This window comes from Podarcis cretensis (genome assembly GCF_951804945.1).
Source record: "Podarcis cretensis genome assembly, chromosome: 1".
NCBI lineage: Eukaryota > Metazoa > Chordata > Lepidosauria > Squamata > Lacertidae > Podarcis > Podarcis cretensis.
In genome coordinates, this window is record NC_137170.1 from 45,123,775 (window position 1) to 45,147,425 (window position 23,651).

A 23,651-nucleotide genomic window follows, 5' to 3' on the forward strand; every position below is an offset into this window, starting at 1 on the left:
TGAGCCTGAGTTCAAATTGCTTCTTAGTGCAAGGGCAGGGCATCCCTTTCAACCCAAGAGCTGTATTCCTTTGTGAACTATCATCCAGAGGCCACATGCCAGTAGTGAATGTGGTCCCAATTTAGGCAAGGCCAAATGCACAATCACACACATCTGCCAATCCACTTTACACTCCATTTAGCCACGCATATACATGCACATCCCATTCACACTCAGCCGTCCATTTCTGCCACTCACGCCTCTCTCTCTCTCTCTCTCTCTCTCTCTCTCTCTCTCTATCTCTCTCTCTCTCTTTCTTTCGCTCTCTCTGTCTGCCACTCCATTTTCATTCTCTGCCCCTTTCTCCTCTCCACCATCCATTCATTCTCTCTTTCTGAGGCATCCCTTTTTATTCACACACCAGAAACATATACCCCATTTATCCATTATCCTCTCTCATTCTCTCTCTCTCACCCACCCACACCCATGCATAACTGGATTTTTCAAGTTTTTCAGCTTGAGGATTGTTGTTTTACAAAAGAGCAAGTGATCTTTCTTCAGTCACCTCCCATTATTTGAAAAGAAAGGAGCTTCAGTTCTAAAGGGGATGCTATACTATCAGGCATGGTGAATCAGTCTGCCTTGGGCAGCTGATCATGCGTAGGGTGGGGTTGGGGTGCAGTATGAATTTTCTGCCTTAGGCATCAAAATATATTGAGCCATTTCTTCATGTAGCTTCACTTTCCATTGTAGATCTATTTCCTACTATGGGTTATTTTTTTATATTTTTTTGACATGGTAAAGCCACCATGCAGCAGTTTCTTTCCTTGGGATCAAATAGGCTGGAAGGTATTGTCCAATCGTAGGGTGGGGAGCATGAGCAAATCTCAAACCCTTGTCATTCACACAAAGATAATACATCCAAATATGTCTTGTGCGCATAAAACCCAATTCTCAACCCATTTGTGTGGCCAATTGCCAGATTTTCCCTATGAAATTGACCACATATTCATGGCTGCACACATTGAATGTTATTTGTGTAGAGGCCATATTTAGCTGCACCATCCCTATGTCAATGGATGGGGATGGGGCATATGGGGACGATGGAAAAGGGGAGGCTCATTCAGCCTATGGTGGATGCCTCAGTTCACTGTACCCTCACATAGATGCATTAGCGCAGAATTTAGTTTTCAGTAGTTTGGCTTGGCCTGGTATAAATACTAGAATTGTTCCTCATCCAGATTTCTATCGGAGTTATCTGATCTTGTTGGCAGAGTAACCCCAGTGAGTTAGCAATCCACCAATCTTTCATTTGTTCAGAATGCAGCACATGCAAAGTTTGCCCCAATATTCAGCTTATGTCTCTCCTCACCCCCTAGTTTACCGATGTGCAGTATTACATTGATTAAATCACCATGCAATAAGAAGTCTTGCCATGGCCACACAGTTGTATCAGGTATCCTTTCCGTGCAGCATTTTAATCAATGTACATATTTCGTCCTATGAATTAGTCCCCAGTTTGAGATGGGCAGGGATGGTAACTAGGATGAACTGCTCATGTGCCATTTCCAACAAAGCTTTTAGAACTGGAAGGTTTGGGTGCACATTGAAGGACAAAGCCAAGGTACTGCAGATAATAATTAAATGCAGGGATGTGGGAATCTGTGGCTCTCCATATGTTGTTGGACTACAGCTCCCTTGACCCTACCATTGGCCATGCTGGCTGGGGCTGTTGGGAGTTGGACTCCAACAACATCTGTAGGGTCACAGGCTCCCCATCCCTGATAACATGAGACATCTGCAGCCCTGATGAAGAGCCTGTCGCCATAGAATAGCGTTGTACATCTCAGGGCAATAGAATATGCACTGTATAAGCATTTTGTGTCAACTTTATGGCAACTCAGAAAATGTTTGCCCTTCCAGAGGAAAATGTTTCAGCATACAAAGAGGGTTACTTTCCTCTCCCGCTCTTCAAGGTCTGCAGCAAGGATGAGTGAACATCCTTGAAATCTTAATGAGCAGCCATTAGTGATAATCATATAAAACCCTTGTAATATTGCAGAATACTGTGCATTCATATATTCTCTTACAATTTTGTTTGGTAATGAAATAGCACACCATTGCTAACGTACACAAAGTCTGCTACCCGTCTGCCTAAGATTAAAGGAGCCCAGGTATGTCTAACTTGAAAGAGACACCATTAGACTTTGGCATCCTTGTTATAAAAACACTCTGCATATATATAACCTATTCAGAAGCTAACCAGCTTCTGCTTCCTTAACCCGAAATCTAAAGGTCAAACTGTACTTAAGAAATTATTTTATTGAATTTAGAGCCAGTACCACCAGAGGGCTATAAGATTTGGCATTACGTTTCTTATTTAGGAGCTAAAGCGAAAGAAGCTGCCATTTAAAATTGGTTCCCAATATTGAAGCAAGATTTCCTAATGTGGAACATATGTGTTATTTGGTGCTTGGAAGAATAATGCAGTAAGGAGCGAGCTAGGAGTAAAATGGCAGACGTAGGCAGCAGGCTTCCAACTTTTCTTTTTGGACCTCTGTGTCAAAGAGTGACGGGAGAAGGGGCCTCTTAAAATCTTTTCCCCTTGGTTGTTTGTCTTGCTCAAAATACCTCCCAGCTACTTTCCCACTTGCTTGGGCAAAGGCACAAGTACTCATTATCTTTTTCTCCTAAGGGTGCAAAAGCACTGCATGCTGGCAGGGAGTTGTCAGAGGGAAGTGTGCCGTATTAAGCTCCCCTTCCCTTCACTGCTCAAATTTTGCGGCCTCCTTGCTTTTTAAAAAATGTATGAGACTGTTGAATGCATCTGCTGCGTAACATCCAGTTTTGCCTTTACCATGTTACACTGCCAGGTATCAAATGACAGGTGTGTGTTAATGTTTGCACTAGACCTGAGATACCATATTTTTTGCTCTATAAGACTCACTTTTTCCCTCCTAAAAAGTAAGGGGAAATGTGTGTGTGTCTTATGGAGCGAATGCAGGCTGCGCAGCTATCCCAGAAGCCAGAAAAGCAAGAGGGATTGCTGCTTTCACTGTGCAGCGATCCCTTTTGCTGTTCTGGCTTCTGAGATTCAGAATTTTTTTTTCTTGTTTTCCTCCTCCAAAAACGAGGTGCGTCTTGTGGTCTGGTGCGTCTTATAGAGCGAAAAATACGGTACATAGGGCCGCCTGATGAATGGCTTAGCGAAAGAGACATTTGAACTAGGGACTCCATGACTCAGAACTCACCCATCATCCTCTCTCATAAATAAAAAGGGCAGAAAGAGGAAACTTATATTTGATGGTAAGAAAGTTTGCTCAGGAGCTTATCATAGTTTTATTGTACACGTGTGTCCACAGTAGCAAACAAGATTGGATGATAAGCAAATAAAAGTACTACAGAGGTGGGGGCGGGGGGCGGTATCTACCCTGTGGCCTGGTTGCTGTGTGTGTGTGTGTGTGTGTGTGTGTGTGTAGTTAATTTCATTTCCTTTATCTTGTTTTGAGTAAAATAGCTAACTTGAATAGCTTATTTTGAAGTGCAAATATTTCCAGGTACTTACATAACAGAGAGCATGAAAGGTGTTGACAGGGAGTGTTGTCAGGTGTGTTTATCAGCACAGGAACGGAACCTCAAAACCTATATTTAGAGCCTTTAATAATAAGCTGATTGCCTGAGCTCCCACATATCAAATAGGTCTTCTGTCTACTTATTTTGCCATGATATCAACAGCAGCTCATGGTGTTTGGCGTGGGATCTATCTAGCTGTGTTGGATATTAGCAGAATGACATCTGACCATATTGCAATTCCTCTTCTAATCGGTTTCCAGGAAAGTCTTGTTTTCCCACTCTGTTTACCCAGGGACATGTGGTCTTTATCATATTCTTTGCTCTCCCCAAGATTTGACTATTGTGTTTTACATTGAATTGTACCTGAAATTCAGAGCTGGCCCAAGGCATTTGCTGCCTGAGGCAGAGGGCAAGAATCACCCACTCCTGTTTCACATATGGATGCTAACTTTATTGATTCTTGCTTAAATATTGATGATAGGACAGTGTGCTCCAACACACTTGTGGACAGTAGACTAGCTTTGAGGGCACAGGGCAGGGCAGGTGGCACACGCAGCTCTGTAGGCAAACACCTGCTCACTGCCCATTGCACAGTCCCAATACCTGCTGCCTGAGGCTGCTGCCTCAATCTGCATAATGGTTGGACTGGCCCTGTTGAAATCAGCCAGAAGCAAAAAGAATGTCATGTCTAGAATAATGGCTTTATCTGCAGCACAATGGCCGTTGTTTTCAGGAATTGCAAAACTTCCACAGGATGATGGGACTGAGCTTTCAGGTGCTGTGTATTCCAGAAAACCTCATGCTTCAAGCAGTCAGTGTTATCAGAAACTGTTTGCATGATTGCTATATTTGTGTATGGTCAAATAGTTAATCAGCAGTCAGTTGACTTGAAAGTGAGAAGAAGCATTAGCAAGGTCTCTTGCCTTGCCTTTGTTTAATCTAGTTGTGATGTCACGGTCTAAATATCTCCTTGTGGCATTATCCTGCCAAAGTTAAGCACTTTAAAAATTGCATTGATTTCATTGTGAGATGTGGGGGGGGTGTTTTGTTCTTTTCGTTTTAACTGATTTTTAATTTCAAATAACAAAACATATCCATACAAAGGAATACATAGCTTAGTAGTTGTATAGAAAATAAAGAAACATTGTGGCTGATGGTTGTTCTCTCAGCTGTTTGTCTTCATTTGGTTGAAGTCCCAGTTGATTTTTTTAGTTTCCAGTTGTGTAGAGGCAGCTTTAGTTACTTCTTCATAAGTTATTAGGCGTTTGAATGGGTAATCCGATCACTTTCTTATCCCTGCTCAGAGGCAGACTTTGGTCTTTCAAATTTCAGCAGCACCGCCCCATCTCTTGCCTTCTGCTTTGCTCGGTTCACTATGTCATAGCTGCCATGCCCTGTGGCACCCCCAGGCTTGGCACCCAGTGTGGCAGAACTGGTCATGCAGCCTTAACTCCACCTCTGGCCTGCTTCATGGAGAGCTGTGGTGTAATGTTTAAGTTCACTTCTGCATTGCAGTGTCCCTGTGCAGAGATTATGGTGCATTCCTGGGAGGCCAGATCTGCTGCATCTGTGGCACCTGCTGCCCGAGGCAATCACTTCACCTTGCCTCATGGGTGGGCCGGCCCTTAACCACATTATTGTCCACTTCTTAACTGCAGCTTGTTAGGGAACAACAACCCATGAACACTATTTCAGATGAAACCAAAGCTTCCTGGTTTGTTTCTCCCGCTCACACCAATAGGGAGGAGCAATTGGGCAGCATGGTCAAGCAAGCATCTCATGTTTAGTAAACCACGATAAGCAAAGCCAGAAAGTCCAGTTTATTGTGATGTGTGAACGTGGCCAATGAGAGTGGCACAAGATTGTGTCATTTAGATATCCTCCCACCAATGTGAGCAAAGGACAGTTCAGGATAAGAACTGAAACTAAGACTTCAGCAGGAATTTTTTAGACGAATACTGTATATAGAAAAGAGAACAAGATAAGTCATGGCCATCAGTCTCACTCATCCAAGATCCAGCATTTCCAGATCCAACTTTGATCACAGGGAGGTACCATGGTGGGGTGGGGAGACTTTTTGGCTCAGTGGGTCATATATTTATCTTCACTCACCCTCTTGGCCAACTTTGACGGGTAGCCAGAACAAGCCACATGTCAATCATGCGACACCACAATGATTACATGTGATTGACAGGTGGGCACATTTACTCACCTGTCAAAGGTAGCCTGCTGAGTGAGAGAGATGTGATCAGACTCCCTACATATCAGCTAATGTGTAGGGAGTTTAGCCCCGCTCCCTAGTCACATCTCTGTCTGCCCCACACCTGATGTCCCATATGATGTAAGGTGTGAGGCTGCTGGGCATAGATTGGGGAAAATGGCCTGGTGGGTCAAATGAAGAGATTCCCCAATCCTGAACAATGGTTTTCATAGAGAAACTCGCATTGTTCCCCAGAACAGGTCTATCTTGCAATCAAATTAACCTCAAAACTCATTTCTAGTATATTTTGAGCTATGCCTTCTCACACTCAAATTTTTGGTTTCTCTGAAATTTCATATTGTGGTATTTAGATTTGCAATCTAGTATAATTTTTCAATATTCCTTTTGAGTTCTAGCAAAAAAGTTACTGTTTTAAATAAGCAGTTGGTTTTTAACTAAGTTACTGTCTGACAAAACTCCTTTTTCCCACAGACATTTTGAAAAATAATACGGGATGTGTATTAATTATATTTCATGTTTAGAGTAAGGCATGGCTCCAGGTTCAGCATGACTCTGCGAATGCATTTTTAATATATTCCTAAAACCCCTAAGGAAAGGTGTTCAAAGTATACAAGAATAGTATGTCTTCTAATTAACAGTGACTGTATTTAGAAGTTAGGCATCTTGCTTTCATTATGTCTTTGAAGCATTTCCTTAGGAACCATGAGAGGTGTTTTATATGTGTATTATTACTAATGAATATCTTGGCATTTATTCTTACAATTTCTCAGATTTTCCACTTCGTAGCATTGTTCTCCAAGCAGTTAGCTTTTAAAGCCACAATAAAACTGAAGCAAGGTACTCTTCCAATAGAGTGTGTTGACTAATAATTTCATGGCCTCAGACCAGCTGGGGAATTATCTATGAAAACAGATATTATTATTATTATTATTATTATTATTATTATTATTATTATTATTATTTCCTTCATCCTAAGGTCCCAGGACAGGTTACAGTAATAAAAACACATGCATTTCCCAAGGGTAATTATGAAGCCACTTTTTAGAAATCTGGAATTTCACTGATCTGCTTGGGAGAACAAATGGAGAATTGAATCTGGTCCCCACCACCATTCCTCCTCCTCCTCCTCCTCCTCCTCCTCCTCCTCCTCCTCTGCTAAACAGCTGATTGGTGATATCCAAACTTTTCAACCAGGGCCATGCATTTGCAGCCTCCGCCGCTGCTCTGCTTAACTGGGGCCCCTGCCTGATAATTTCAAAGCCCATCAGGAAGTCTTTAAAAAGGCAGTCTTTAAAAATAACCTTTCCTACTGCTATTCCACTCAGTTATATCATAGTGTAAATGTACACGGGACAAAATGGATCCTGTACTGTAGGCAGCTCTAACCAAAGAGAAAAGGGCAAAGATGTACAATAAATGTAAAATGTTCCATTTCTTAAAATATGTGTGGTTTTTTTTTAGAGCCCTGGCAGCCAATGTTCTGTACAAACTACAGTGAAAGAATTTAAAGAAACGGTTTCAGCACATCATAATGAAAACTCTCCCACTGCTAACATTTATGCTTTGTTCTTCTAGGTGTTCCTTACTTCACTGTTGAGCCAGAAGATCTGTCTGTAATCCCCAATACTCCTTTCCAACTATTTTGTGCTGCAGCTGGCCCACCTGAGCCGGTGACAATTGTCTGGTGGATGGGCGATTCCAAAGTTGGTCGTTCCGACGTCTCCCCCTCCACCCTAAATGTGCCAGGTAAGGCTTCCTCCTAGGATAAATAAGGGCCTTAGAAAAGGAGTGGAGTGGCTGACGAAGAGACCATACAAATTGCACCAGTGTCATGTCGCTGGTGTTACGTGAGACTAAAAAGCAAGTATCTAGTATAGTCATATCTCGGAAGTTGAACATAATCCATTCCGGAAGTCTGTTCGACTTCCAAAACATTCAGAAACCAAAGTGTGGCTTCTGGTTGGCTGCAGGAAGCTCCTGCAGCCAATTGGAAGCCGCGGAAGCCGCGTCGGACGTTCAGCTTCCAAAAATAGTTCGCAAACTGGAACAGTCACTTCTGGGTTCGAGAGCCAAAATGTTTGAGAACCAAACTGTTTGAAAACCAAGGTACGACTGTATACAGTAGAGGTCACCAAAGATGAGGTTATCTTTGGTAAAATTTCCATAGAATTTCCATGTGGGGCAAACTAGATAACTGCAGAACAAATACACCTTCTCAAAAAAAATACTCCACTCATTCTAGGTATTCTTCTTGGTGTATATTCTTGTTAACAGAATTTAATTTTTTCCAATTGGCTTATCAGTTCTAATGCCTTAAGCTGTTCTGAGTGCTTCTGTTTCCTCCAGCATGGCTAAAAGCCAGCCCCATTGCAGCTGAAGGGAAATATAATAGAACAGAGCAGCAATGGGAAACTCGCAGCTACTGAAACATTCCTATGCAGTTGAATGAGCCTTGTTAGAACTCTGTGGTCAAGCTTATACAACCTTCCCAGACCTTCATACTGAAAGGAAGGACTTGGTGCTCACTCAGCAGTGTAACGTGACAAAAACTTCCACCAGAAACTTTCTCCTCCATTTTGTCCTAATGTCATAGACAAAGGGTTGATCCTACTGAGTCATCAGATTTTTTGCATCTACCCTCACTGTTTATCCCCAAACAACAGCAGTTAGGATGGTGAGATCGAAGGCAGGTCTCCTGCAGCTTTAATAAGTTGGGTAGAGGAAGGAATTTCAGCAAGTGCAATTTGCATGAAAGCCCATGATAGATGTAGCATGCATGGAAAGCAAACACACACACAAATACACACACAGGTTATGTGTACAAACTAACACATAACCATAAAAACAGAAACAGCATTTCAGTATAAAACAAATTACAGAGATGCAGTTACTTACAGTAAAGCTTTTAAGATGAATATATGTAGACCAACCACAACGAGGACTGAGTCATGGGAGGAGTATTTATATAGTAAAAAAAAAAAAAAATAGAGACCAGTCCGCATCAAAACTGCTCAATTTGGCTTCGGCCCAGACTACATGTTTTTGCCTGACCAGACATTCAGATGAAGCAATGTTCCATACATTAGCAAATAGAACTTTTGATGCTTTCCAGTATTGGGCTATTACCAATCTGGCTGCTGATAGCAACATAAACAATTGATTTTTATAAGTTATAGGAGGATTGACATTTGTGTTCTCAAGAAAGAAGGGCCATGGAGCTTTGCATGTAGGTTCTTTCTCTGAAGGGAAGAGGAAGGATCAGAAGGTGAACCTTCGTGTGCTATCTCTGGGTCATGCAGTTCCTGAGGTATGCAAGAAGAAGCGTGTGGGTGTGGGGAGCTGGTGTTGCAGGAAAGAGCAGGAAAGAGCAGCAAAATGTTTAAAGGAAATAATAATTAGCCGAGGGGGTGGGGAAGTGGGGCAGGGCCAGTATTTCAGCAGTCAGTTGATTTATCTTCAAACGCTAGATTGCTGCACCTTCCTCAGAGCAGAATGTCTGCATTTTCTTTTTGTACCTGGAAAACACTGAGGACATTTTGGGTGTTACCACCGTCAAAAAAAGCAATGCTCTTAGCATTGCTCGATCTGTTATCAGCCAGGATATATCACTCTGTGTTTTAAAATGTATCTTGTCATCTCTCTCCATCTTTTGATCTTCCACTCCTACTCTTAATTTTCAGCAAGGGTAATGCAAGCTTACTTCAGACATGCTTTGTCAGTGCATCACGCTCCTAAAATGCAGCCTCAGCTACTGTTTCAGACTCTGGTTTGTCCTGTACCAAGGACAGTGAAGCAGGCAAAAGCTCAGACAGAAACTTCAGAGTCATTTCTCTGGCAAGCTTCACCAGGAGTGTCCCAATTCCGCTTTTAATTTGAAATAGACTAATTGTTTTGTCTTTCACAAAACTGGAGACATAAAAAGTAAACTAGCCCTTAAAGTAATAATATTGAAAAACAGAATAATACATTGAAAAAGAAACCTATCGTTAGCTCTCAAAGTCATCTGAGTCCAGTCTAAGGACCCAGTTTTTCTGAACAACAGTTTAGTGCTTCCTGTGAGCAGGATGTCAATAATGCTGAGTTAGGTGGCATTCCAGAGGCCTTGTTCTTTATCACTTAATCCCTATGTGTGTTAAAGGGCAAAGTAAACATTCCAATAAGTATTCCCTTCCTGGCTGAGCAACCTTCAGTCCTGTCATAATTACAGGCACCTTGAGACATTGCTGCTCGTCCAGGGACTCTCATATAGCTCACTTGCTACCAGCACTTTCTTTGGTTCCTCTGGGTGGGAGGATTGTCTGCAGCCATTTTGAATTGCTCTTCAGATGTATGGCAACCCATGTCAGAAGTGTAGATTTTGGCAAATTACTTTTTAAAAAAGCTCAACAACTTTGGCAAAACTAAAAAAAGAGCTCAACAACTTTTCTCTCTGGATTTTCATCCTTATGAAATATGGTAACCCTACAAAATGGAGGGGCCTGATTTGAAGGCCTTGTTTCAAATATAGTACATGGTGTAGTCTACTGTAAATGGGGCCATTGTCATCTGAATATTGTTACTGTTTCACTTTTGACAATCTGAAAGGGCGGTTTTCTGCCTTGTGTTGAAACCCTCAATTTTAAAAGACTATTTATATAAACACTCATATTCTGGTGTGCAGACAAAACTAAAATCCCTTTTCAGACATTTAGTCTTCTGCTGCTGCCCATATGAAAAATAACGTTTACCTGAAGTGTAACTCTGGGATTAAATGAAGGCTGGATTCCTCTCCCCCCCCCCACCCCTTCCAAAGTACTGTACAGTGGTACCTCGGGTTACATACGCTTCAGGTTACATACACTTCAAGTTACAGACTCCACTAACCCAGAAATAGTACCTTGGGTTAAGAACTTTGCTTCAGGATGAGAACAGAAATTGTGCTCCGGCGGCACAGCAGTAGCAGCAGGAGGCCCCGTTAGCTAAAGTGGTGCTTCAGGTTAAGAACAGTTTCAGGTTAAGTACGGACCTCCGGAACGAATTAAGTTCTTAACCCGAGGTACCACTGTATATTTGCACTGTATATTACTACTAAACTTGACAAAAGACAGATGCAGGAAAAGTTGTGCTATTGTGGTGCTGGGGAACCTTTGGTCCCTCAGATGCTGGACTACAACTCCCATCATCCCTGGTCATTTGCCCATGCTGACTGGGCCTAATGGGAATTGGTTCCCCCAGCCCTGTGTTTTTGTCTTTGCTGGTTGGGGAGGTACCAGTTTTGGCAATCTTTACAAAACTTTAGTTTATGGTTGCCATCAATTTTGATTTTAATTAATTTTTATAATGTTGCACTGTTTTAGTGTTGTTAGCCGCCCTGAGCCTGGCTTCGGCTGGGGAGGGTGGGATATAAATAAAATTTATTACTATTATTTATTATTATGCTCCAGACTCATGCCCATATTAACAACCAGAAACCTACCGTGTGTTTCTAGACTCTTAGGCCAACATTACACAGACACATTAATGGTGTGTACACGCATTCCCCAATAAAAAGCGCAAAGCTGAAAATAGGAAATAGTAATTTGTTAACTGCAGCTAGTGACCTCTTTCCCAGAGGACACAATTAGTGTGCCCTTGGAAGAACGCTACATTTATGTGTAAATGCTTATAAGGAGCACTTCATTACGATGGAGACAAAAGCGCTGATTTCTGTGACTGCCGATTAAATAATCCTGTTGCCACTGAGTTGTGGAATCTCAGTGGCGTTAATCAGGCTGCAATGTAGGCATCATGCCTTTGGACACAGAGGTGCCTCTTGTTTCTAGTGGAGGTCGAGGATATAATTTGAAATCAGCCAGAGACCTTGGCCAGGCCAAGCATCCTCTTTTCCTAGGCATTGCACAAACAAAGGGATGGAGAGTATACAAGCCTTAACTTAAGAGCAGCAAAACAATAGGAGAGAGTCCGGCCAAGGACAGCAGTGAGATAACAACAATGAGAGAGCTAACAGCCTAGTACTTGGGCTGCCCTCCCCCCAGCCCATTCCTGCCCTTCCCTTTCATATTTTGCAGAAGGAGCTTCCAGTGCAGGCTTCTCTGTGCCACATTCCTCCTGTTTTATAAAAAGAAAAGAAAAAACCGATTGACATGTTAATTACACCCAAATCCATGTGAGTTTGATCCGCTTCCAGCTCAGCCACCAAAAGTTGCACATAGAGAGAGAGAGTCTGAGCTGCGAGTCAAACATAATTGAAATTCTGCTTGAGGTTGAAGCTGGGGGATTATTATACTGTACAGCAGTTTTGTGTGCTGCTTTCTTATTTCTCTCTCTCTCTCCCCCTTCCCCTCCTGCTCTCCCATTTCTTGGCTGTATTCCAGGTATTAATCAAAGCACAGTTTTCTCCTGCGAAGCCCACAACATAAAGGGACTGTCTTCATCCCGGACAGCCACTGTGCAGATTAAAGGTGAGAGAGATCCTTCCCTGTTCTCCCAGAAAAGGAAATTGAATGGACTGTCAGGAGTGGGAAGAAAGCAGGGAAAAACAGTTTCTGTTTCTCCCTCCTTCCCTGCCTCCCTTCTACCCCCCCCCCCCAACAGGAACAGTTTTGAGCCGCTTTCCAGCAGTGCCTTCTCTCTCTCTTCTCAGCAAATGAAATAAAGCACTGTGCTCACTGTTTGGTATGCGGGCCTGTGTCCCTGCAGCAAAATTTGCAATCAAAACCAAACCCCAACTGGCACAGGAAGGGAAGATGTGACACGAAATAACAGATTTTCCTTGAACCGGGGCATCAGAACTGTTTGTGGGAGGAAGGTGGGCCACAGTGATGTCATCTGCAGCGGACGAACAGGGAAATCTTCCTTTTCTGCACAAGTTTGATGCCTTCGTAGCAAAAATACCACCCCAAACCTTCTTCTGTCTTTTCTCCCCTCCCACACACCCACACTCCCCCCCCCTCTAATACATTGGCATCTCGTGAACTGCAGAGAACAGGAGGAGGCAGATCACCGTGAGGGTAATTAAATTTCAGGAATGTTATGCTTCTGTGGATTTCTGTGCTTTGCAGTGCCAAAGCTCTCATTTAAAGCTGGTAATTTGGAGCCCTATTAATAATTTTTGTTCCTTTCACAACTGCTACTTTCCTGCGGTGTTTCCTCCCCTCATAAGAAGCTAAAGTAGCTGCAGGCCAGGAGGGACTCACACTCTTATTTTTAGGGCAAATCTACAGCTTTGTTTTGGTTGGTTGGTCATATTTTTTAGCAATGCAAAATGCGATTAGTTCATTTTATATGGGTGCATTGTTGTGGATGAGGATTATCAGAACCTTTATTTTCAAAGGGCTGTTTCTTTCTCCCCTCATTTTAAAAAAATGGTTTTGCGTTTTTTTGTTTTGTTTGTTTGTTTGTTTTTGCTCTGCCCACCATTGGAATGTGGCCACTGAGTCAAACCATTGTTGTGTCTTCCCCCAGTATTGTCCACTCGGACCTTTTAAAATACAAAATAAAAGATTCAGAAGGTAAAACAATAAAACAGTAGAATTCTCTCAGACTGATGGTGGTTTTTGCAGGAGGTGAACTTCCTGTTCTGACATCAATGCATTTCACAGGCCATATAGGTCTGATAAGCAGCACTGTGAAAATGAGGAAGGAGCTGTTCCAACTGAATTCACCCAGGCCATTGGTGGTCTTTGATGCTTATGGCGTGAGTCCTCAGGCCTGGGCTTCTCATCAGCAGATCTTTTGGTAGTCCCTCAGACAGTGGAGAGGGGCTTCCCCACCTAGACTCTTTCAGACTATTGTTGGTTCCTTCAAGAGCTGATGGTGTAAGCTCCCTGGCTTCTCCTCCTCCTGACATAAATTCCTGAAGGAGGCCAGGTGAGGTGAATCATCTCTTCAGTTTGAAATCAATATCCTTCCTCATCCTCAGGCTCTCTTTCTGAGCCAAACAGTTGGAGACTGCAGTTCATATCAGCTACCCAGCAGCCATTGGATGCTGATGGTGGTTCATCTGCAGTCTTCAAATTGCACCTGTGGGGCTCTTTGGCTTCCTTGACCTTATACCAAGGATATCCAATGTGATGCCCCCCTGATGTTGTTAGACTGCAGTTCCCATCAGCCTCAGCCGGCATAGACAACAGTCTGGGATGGTGGGAGCCCTCAACTACTGTTACTTCCTGCATCACCTGGATATGCTAAGTTGCTTGAATTTGTTAACAGTCGTAAAGAGATCATAATTTAATGGTGGGACAAATGCTTTGCATGCAGAAGGTCTCAGATTCATTCCCTGGCATCTTAGGAAAAAGGATGTCAGGTAATGGTAAAATCTTCGCCCGAGATCCTTGGGAGCTGCTGCTAGTCAGAGTAGACCAGGGTTTCCCAAACTTGGCTCTCCAGCTGTTTTTGGACTACAATTGGCACCATCCCTGATCACTGGGCCTGGTAGCTAGGGATGATAGGAGTTGTAGTCCAACAACAGTTGGAGACCCAAGTTTGAGAAACCCTGGAGCAGATAATACTTAGTTTGATGGACAGTTAAATCTGAAGGCAACTTCCTATGCATCTGTGTCTTGTTTATCACTGGAGAAACCTAGGGTTGAACCTGTGGTGTTCTACATGCAAAGTGTTGTTACATACTCCTTCCAGAAGCTGGATACTGTTGAAACAAATTTCTGGCAGCAGAGTTCTTCGTACATTCCGAGGAATATACTGCACTGTGTCCACCCTCAACATAAAGGACCATTGTTACCAAACAGAACTGGGACTGATTGCACTGTCACACATGTTGGTGACAAAACATTTGGCAGTTAAGAATGTAAGGAGAGATGAACGAGTCCAAAGGCCTATGCAGTCCTACATTCTGTTCTTATGGGAGCCAACCTGATGCGTATGGGAAACCCAAAAGCAGAAGGTGGGTGCAGCAGCACTCTTCTCTTCCGTTCAGGGCAAGCTGCAAGAACACCTTTCTTCCTTCTCCCTAGAAGCTTGCTGAGAGATAAAGAGATGCTGCCTCTTAGGGCCATATAGGTAGAGTTTATAGCCATGTTTACCAATCTTTGAAGCAAGACAAAGGACAGCGCTGCAAGGAAAGAAAACGGAGAATAAGGGCAAAGTGGATTTATGGAGAAGGATCCTGGCAAGGTGTGGGGAACCATTTCAAGAGAAAGTGGCAGCATGAATGGAACTGCTGAGCCAAGAGTGGGAGCAGGAGATGACGGGAGCAGGGAAGGGGTGGGCTGGAGGGAACATATGGAGTGAGAAGATTGGGAGTAAATCAGAGGAGTGGGGGCCAGAGCAGTAAAAGAAGCGAAGGGCAAACAGCCTGGGCTGACGTGGTTCAAAGACAACAAAACAAGCCAAGGAAGACATTGCAGATGGCTCAAAGCAGGGAGTCATACGCACACATGTAGTTTTTCCCAAGTGCAAATCCTCTGGGTGAAGTCCAAGGATGCCATTCTGCAGAGGCATCTGCTAACGTAAGAGAAAGAGAGGCAATTTCCATTCATTCTCCCTTCCCCTTTGAGCCCACTGCACCACCTCCCATGCTCCAAATCTAAATCTGGAACAGATTTCAGTGATTCTGAACCCAGCTTGGCTCCTGGAAAGAGATGTGGCAGGAGGAAGCTGTGATCTTGACCAGCTTCATCTGTGGCAACTCCAGCTTTTTTTAAATTTTGATCATGGCACAGTTACACAAGACCTGGTCACTTCAAGATTAAATTACTAACACATCCTACATGGAGTATGAAGAGTGTTCAGTAGCTTCAGTTGGTGTACATATTATATGGACCTGGAAGTCCATCAGATGGACTTTAAAATTCTGCAGGATTCACAACCTGTGGTTTGACTTGTACACTAATCTCAAGCTTCTTCTGTGTTTCACATCTCTGAAGTATTAGCTATTTGCAACATCAACCATTCCTCCTTCACCACTGGCTGGTTCAGCACTGTACCTGGTTCCACAGTAGGCTTCTCCTGTTTTTCTCCCATGTGAGCCTAGATTTTAAGTTTAAGTACTGTAAAGGCAAATGATGTGATTACTCCTTTAAAGCTAAGCGAGTCTTGGCCTGGTCAGCTGCTTGGAAGTCTCATGTGAGCTCTGAGCTTCAGAGTGGTGTATAAGTGCAACAAAAAGAATGGATTTTGGCTTAGCACTAAAGCATTTAAACGTTGGTAAGCCACATGGATACATATGTGAATGTACGACACCCAACTGCTTTGGGTCCAGAATGACATTGTAGTGGTTGTTTAAATTTTTTTAAAAAAGATATTTATTAAGTTTTCACAACAACAACAAAAAAGAATTACCTGACAATCAACAAAAACAAAAAGCACAAGAAAAAATACAAAAACACAAAAATACAAAAATACAAAAACACAAACAATTTTTTCTGGTTTCTCCTTTTTTTGTATTCCACTTAGAAATTGGTTCAGCAAATTCATATTATTCTTCTTCACATATTTTAGCTTCAAGCTTTCATCTAATATCAATCCATTTTTACCTTAATACTAGAACCCCTTCATATCATTTCAATGTCATCAACATTCAAAAAGTTTACAATGTTTCTGTAAATAGATTTTAAATTTCCTCCAATCTTCTTCCACCAACTCTTCTCCCTGGTCTCGGATTCTGCCAGTCATTTCCGCCAAGTAGTGGTTGTTTAATAAGAGGAATAAGACAAGTTTGCATTTGTTTTATGAAATTGGCCCAAACATACCTAGATCTACTTGGAATTCTTTTTTTTTTTTTAAAAAAAAAAAAAAACCCAAACCCAAATCTGTATATTTTTGGTGTTTAAAATAAGAATTAGTGGAAATCAACTCCCAGCATATCAGTTCTACCATCTGCCTATTAAAAGGACTAGGCTTTGCTTCCACGTTCCAGCACCCCTGCCCCTCTGACAAGAGAGATGCTATGCAAAGGTTTTAGGAACTTCAGGCTAGCACTGCTTGCATCTCAGATTCCACAGCAGAATGTTTTGCGAAGTGCCTGTGTCAAATGTTCTGTGTTTGCTATATCTGTTTAAATACCAAACACTGAATAAAGAATAAAGAGAATAAGTTATTCAGTGTTAATCAGGATTTATAATGCCATGTGCAAGCCACCCCTGTTCATACAAAGCTTGATTAGCACCTCTCAGGGACCTTATCCAAATTCCCAGACTGTAGCGTCTGCACATTTCCATATAAATATCTGCTCAGTTCTACATATGCTAAACAGCATCCGTCCTTCTTTTTCAGCTCTCCCCTTTCCACCTCTCAATGTGACAGTAACTCAAATCACCAGCAACAATGCCAGTATCACTTGGCTGCCAGGATTTGATGGCCGTTCTCCACTTCATTCTTGTACAGTTCAGGTATGTGACATGTGCATAATACCTCCTTGGCCAAAGCAAATAGTCAAACCCAGGAAATGTTTTGCTAGATAGCCCCTTGCTTTGCATGTCTGGGACCCTGGAGGCAGGGCTTTTCTACCCAGAAATTCAGTGGGCAACTGGCCTCAAAGGATGCAGTGCTTAATTTGTGACCAGAGCAGCATGGACCAAAATAAACTACTGTCTTGGAAAGACCCTGCATAGGAAGATAATCAAGTGTCATTGCAAAGTTCTAGTTTGCTGTACAGTGATGATACAATGTGCATGCATAGAGCTCTCCCATGCACAGAATGAACCTGGACCAATTTGAATCCCTCTCCCCTTGCATGGAGGAGTGCTGTGTGATGGTACATGCACAGAGCCATTTCTCAGGCACACTGATGAATCCCACTTGTAAGTTCTAGTAGTACATATTCCATGCGTTCATAGGCAAAATAAAATACATAATGTCCCATTTTATTTTTAATTTGGGGAACTGTCCTATTGATGGTCAAGAGACTTCTGCTATTTTTAAAAGGACTGCATCCAATGACTAATAAAGTATATGTAATCTCTACCTCTGGTGTTTTACAATTTTTTATATACACTGGTGCCCCGCAAGATGAATGCCTCGCAAGACGGAAAACTCGCTAGACGAAAGAGTTTTCCGTTTTGGAGGTGCTTCGCAAAACGAATTTCCTATGGGCTTGCTTCGCAAGACGAAAATGTGATGGCCTGGGATTCCGATTCAGAGGCTGAACCAGAGGAATCCCAGCCTGCACAGGAGTCCCCACCTCCAGGGCCGGCTGAACTGGGGCAAGGCCTAGATTCTGAGGAGCCTGCACCTGTGTCAGATCCTCAAGAGCAGGCACCAGGTGAAACCCTTCTGGCCCCAGAGGTGCTTGAGGACTCAGTGGCTACAGGTGAGCCTCCTCCGGGGCCCAGTAACCCTTCGGCCTCTCCTGAACTACAGAGGCTTAGGGCAGAGAGGCGAAGGGAACTGGTTGCTCCCAGGAGGAGAGCTCGCCTTAAGGCCAGAGGAGGCGGGGCTCCTGGGGGCCGGGACCGCCCCTGGCCTTAGAAGAAGATAAAGGTCAGTCAGCCCGGTCCCAGGTTGCGGGAGCAACGTCGTTGTTGGCTTCAGACCTTCCAGTGTTCCTGTTCCCTGCTCGGCCTCCTGTTCCTGACCTTCCAGCATTCCTGTTCCCTGCCCGGCCTCCTGCTCCTGACCTTCCAGCGTTCCTGTTCCCTGCCCAGCCTCCTACTTCTGACCTTCCAGCGTTCCTGTTCCCGCCCGGCTCCCAGTTTCGGACCTCGCCTCTCATCTTGTGAACTCTGACTACAATCACGGTACCTTCCCCCCGGGACCAGCACAGAAAATGTATTGCGAGTTCCTGCGGGGGTTTTTTCCTCCCTCCCCCCTTTTTCTAAGCCGCTTATCCGCTAAGCCGATAAGCCGCTAAAAGCCGCTAAACCGCTAATAGCGCTAATCCGCTAAGCCACTAATGGGCTTGCTTCGCAAGACGAAAAAACCGCTAGACGAAGAGAATGTTGGGATTCAGAACTTACTGGGTTAATTTTGTTCTGAGTGTGCCTCCCATTCTTCTGACGTTTGGAAGGAGGGAGGAGCTCTACTTGTTGTTCTCTCTTGGTCTCTGAGAGAGACGGACGCCATGAATGCTAGCAGTCCAGGAGAATCTGAGTGATGCTGAGCTGTAAATATTTGCTGCAATAAAGAACTGATGAATTTGGACACACACAGGTGCTTGGTGTGCTTGTCTGGATCTGAAGCAGGCTGCAACGGTTTTGATCCGCTGTGTTTTTACTCTGCAAGGCGAAACCGGAGAAGAAGAAGGTCTGCGCAGCTCGGCTGGGAAGCGTGCCGGACCGCATTATACTGGGGCTAATTGGGGCCATAAAGTAATTAGCCAGCCAGTGCCAATTAAGATCTTATCACAGATCGTCACAGGTTATGGAGGACCTAATTACCGCTAATAAAACTGTTGCTGAGAGTCTGCCGGTGAGCTTTGAAGTCTGCTTTGAAGTCGGCTTGCTCATGCTGGGAAGACGCTACTGAAGCGGAGCAGAGATCTGCGTTCTGTGTTTTGCCTGATGCTGAGAGGCAGAGAGCTGAGAAAGCAGCTGAAAAATCGGGTGCCGGAGAGCTGACTGGTGATACGTGAGTACAGCTGGGGCCGCGGGAAAGAGGAGAGAATGGCAGACAGCCAGGTCCTTGAGGACGTTCCGCTTGAGAAGCTCACTGTAAGAAGTTGGGCAACCTGGTCCAGAAGAGTAAGGGGTTGGTTTCTGGTTACTGGGCTTTGGGATGTAAGCCAGAAAGAGCCACTTCCCCTGACAGACATTGCAGGCTTTGAGGCTGCGTTGCCTGAAGAAAGCCAGCAGAGAATGCAAAGAGAGCTTGCTATGCTGAAAGCATGCGTACACGCTTCATTTTTGCCCAGTTTGGAGGGCGTAAAGTCAGCAAGGGCTGCCTGGGAGGTGCTGAGAAGTTTGTGTGAAACTTCAGCAGGAGGCCAGGGCCCTGGAGAAGTCATGAAGAGCCTGGAAATGGCTGTAGCCCCAGTCCCTGAGGTGCAAGTCGGGGGGGCTGAGAATTCCAAAGGCAAGTTTCAAAAGTTTTCCACTGTGAGTGCTGAAGTGAAACGCAGTTTCAGCGAGGGCAGGGCTGGCACAGAGTGCTCTTCCGGAAGAAGGGGGGCCAGGCCAGCTGAAAGGAGCCCTGGGCAGTATTTTTCCACTGGGGATTGTTGTCGTCAGCCAAAGTCAGGAAGGCTGCGGAAAGCTAGACGCTTCAAGGTCGGCCACCTGGACAAAGTGAAGATAAGGCCTAAAGAGTCGCGTGGGAACGCAGAGGCCAGTCCGGTCTCCAAGGCAACGGAGGAGGCTACTTCTACGGAAGCTGCCAAGGCCCTGAGCAAGGGGGAGTTGGTTGCCAAGACAACCAGAGTGAACTGCTGCAGAAGCCCAAAGAGAGGGGGCAGCGAGACGTTTGTTGCCAGTATGGCGTTGTTTGAGGACAGCTCTGAGAAACACACTGACTTTCGCTTTGTAATCGACTCAGCAGCTAACTGCAACCTGATCCCAGAGACCCCTGCAGTCGAGATGTGGAATTGCAAGGCAATTCCGGCTGGGAAAACTGTTCAGTTTGCAAGTGGGGAAAAGAAAAATGTGACTAACATTGCAAATGTATTTTTTTCTGTTTTGCAGGAGCAGATGGAAGTTTGCATTGTGCCGGGAGTGCAACACTGTATTTTATCTGTGCCTTATTTGTTGAAAAAGGGGTTTAAGGTTTGCTTTGAACACGATGTTTGTACAATCTCCAAAGGAGGGAAGCAACTGGTCAGAGTTGCAAAGGGGCAGAATGATCTCTTCATTCTTAAAACGTCTCTGGAGGGTGAGGGGAAGGTTGAGAAAGCACAAGCCCTGCGTGCTACAGTTCCCACTCATGTTTCATGTTCTTGTGCGTGGCATAAGAAGACAGCTCATGCTTGTCTTGAAGAACTACAGGTGCTACCTGAGGTTTCCAAAGGCTGTAGAATTGAGGAATGTGCAAGAGTCCTAGATTGTCAGGCTTGCAGACAGGCAAAGGTAAGAGGGTGCAGTTACCCCAGGGTGGAGAGGGTAACCACAAAACCTTTTGATCTTGTGCACATAGATCTGTTGGGTCCCATGAAGGAACCAAGTTTGGGAGGGGCCAGGTTTCTGCTGACGCTGCAGGATGATTTTTCGCAGAACACCTGGACACATGGTCTCAAATCCAAGGAAGATGCAGCACAGCTGATTAGACGTTGGATTGAGGAGGTGGAACTAAGGTTTTCCACGAAGGTGCGGGAAATTGCTAGTGACAGAGGCGCACAGTTTACTGGGTCTGCTTTGCAGAAGTTCTTTCACAAGAAAGGGATAAGTCACACAGTGACTTCTCCTCAACAGAGGGGGGTGGCAGAGCTCAGAAGTGAGGCTCTGGTTAAGGCTGCACAGGTGATGCTGTCAGACTCTGGGTTATCTCCAAGGTTTTGGATGGAGGCAATTAAATATGTGAGCTTCACCTGGAATCGGTCCTACAATTCAGTGGTAGGAGACACACCGTTTTTCATGCTTCACGGGAGGAAGCCTCAGGTTCACTTCCTCCGTGCGTTTGGATCGACAGCCTCGGTGCCAGTGCCTGAAGCTTTGCGAGGGCCAGGTGAACCCAAGTTCCAGAAAATGATCTTCTGTGGGTATGAGCCAGCGGCTCGTGCATGGAGGTTTGCGTACCCGTCAAGTGATCAGAGTAAGCTGCTGATCAGTAAACACGCTGAGTTCTATAAGCAGGAGGAAAAGTCAAAGACCCCTGCCAGACGCGATATTCTTTCAGAATGTCTTTCCGATTCAGAGCAGGAAGGTTCTGATGAGGAGGAAGGAGAGCCAGGGGCTGAGTCTGCTGATGACGATCAGCTCACTGACCAAAGTCAGGAGCAGGATGGGGCATCTCCACAAGTTGTAAAAAGAGAGCCCAAGAGTGAGCCTAGTTCTCCTGTGAGGGTAATTCCAAGGGTTCGAAGACGTGTTAAGTCAGAGGGGGAATCCCAGGATGCAAAGGACACACCTGCTGACCACAGTGAGTCAGAGGAAGTGCCTGAGTTCGTGCCCAGGCGGTCCAGTCGCACAACGAATGGAATTCCACCTGAGAGGTATCAGGCCACAGGTGCGTGGGTAAGTTTCGCACAGTGCGAATCTGAGAGTTGTGAGGATGTTCCACAGATGCCTGACAGGAACGCCAGGAGAGGGCGCAAGGCATTTGGGAAGGGATTGATCTCACAGAGGTCTGCAAAGGTACATCCACAAATCACCTCAGGAATGGAGGCAAGAGGGGGTGTTGGGATTCAGAACTTACTGGGTTAATTTTGTTCTGAGTGTGCCTCCCATTCTTCTGACGTTTGGAAGGAGGGAGGAGCTCTACTTGTTGTTCTCTCTTGGTCTCTGAGAGAGACGGACGCCATGAATGCTAGCAGTCCAGGAGAATCTGAGTGATGCTGAGCTGTAAATATTTGCTGCAATAAAGAACTGATGAATTTGGACACACACAGGTGCTTGGTGTGCTTGTCTGGATCTGAAGCAGGCTGCAACGGTTTTGATCCGCTGTGTTTTTACTCTGCAAGGCGAAACCGGAGAAGAAGAAGGTCTGCGCAGCTCGGCTGGGAAGCGTGCCGGACCGCATTATACTGGGGCTAATTGGGGCCATAAAGTAATTAGCCAGCCAGTGCCAATTAAGATCTTATCACAGATCGTTCACAGAGAATCGCGGAACGGATTCTTTTCGTCTTGCGAGGCACCACTGTAAGGTGTAAGCCACCCAGAGTGACTGGGGAAACCTAGCCAAATGGATGGGGTATAAATAATAAAATTGTTGTTGTTATTGTTGTTGTTCCCTATATTGATACTATACATATTTTACATAGTCCTTCCCCAGTGTTCAGTGCTGGCATGAGACTAAACCTGTGGTACCACGTGCCTCAGCTTTAGTGCCCAGAGAAGTCTTAACTTCTGATGTAACTTACAGCTCCTCCAGATAACCTATTTATTGAGTATTCATCTAGATTTTCTTGCATAAAGCTTATGTGAAACCTGTGGCTGATCTATTTTTGGGCATCTCTTGTGATAGGTTTGCAGGTATGCAACAATGAGCATTCATTCTGATTTTAGCCGCCCTGAGCCCAGCTTCGGCTGGGGAGGGCAGGATATAAATAAAATTTATTATTATTATTATTATTTTATTATTATTATTATTATTATTATTATTATTATTATTATTATTATTATTATTATTATTTTACTGACCAGTGTTTGTACATCTTCCCATTAATCATTAGTTCATCCCAAACTTTTCAGTGGATTTCTTCTTCATGTGAAAAGGGTGTTTGTTTGTTTGTTTGTTTGTTTTAGTGGATCTGTTGCACTTTTAAATTTCCAGTATGTGCTTGAATCCCTCCTGTCTGACATTCTGGAGGTGACTTTACATATTTTTGAGTTGGCAACATGCAAGCCTAAATGGCAGTTCATTGATTGGTACTTTATTGCGGGTTGCACAGCAGTTTGAAACAAATGCACACCTGCATATTCCTGCATTGCAGGGGGTTGAACAAGATGATCCTCAGGATCCCTTCCAACTCTACAATTCTTTGATTCTGTGACTGAATTTCGGTGTTTAGAATGTGAGCTGAGTGGATTCTGTGCATTGTCCAGCAAGTAAGGTAGTTTTATGCTTGCTCGACAAGTGCTCGGTTGGCAACTCGCCCTACATTTGCAGTGCCACTGCAACCGCTGAACAATGGGTGTTGGGGAGCTCACACAGTAAGTAACTGCAGACTGAACACGTGGTGAAGCAATTACGCAACCGCTTTAGTAAGGCCAGCTCCTTTTAACTCATGTTTTCTCTCATCATGTCAAGTTGGTCCATTTAATTGATCTTCCGAGTGAACCAATTCACGCTGTTCTCTGGTGTGCTGTTGTCAGAGATGAGTCGTAGGCACAGCTGTCAAGCAAGAACTACCAGC

The 23,651-nt window shown here is 44.3% G+C and overlaps 1 protein-coding gene across 3 annotated transcripts in view; it reads left to right on the forward strand.

Annotated features, from left to right (window-relative positions):
• TYRO3 (TYRO3 protein tyrosine kinase) overlaps positions 1-23,651 on the forward strand; it is an 81,609-nt gene that overhangs the window by 15,607 nt on the left and 42,351 nt on the right. For all 3 annotated transcript variants that reach the window (XR_013835568.1, XM_079964423.1, XM_079964422.1), the window contains exons 4-6: positions 7,349-7,519; positions 12,127-12,213; positions 16,985-17,100. Coding sequence is in view for 2 of the 3 variants with exons in the window: in XM_079964423.1 (XP_079820549.1) it covers positions 7,349-7,519; positions 12,127-12,213; positions 16,985-17,100 (374 nt within the window). In the remaining variant the exon portion in view is untranslated. The remainder of the gene's footprint in view (positions 1-7,348; positions 7,520-12,126; positions 12,214-16,984; positions 17,101-23,651) is intronic.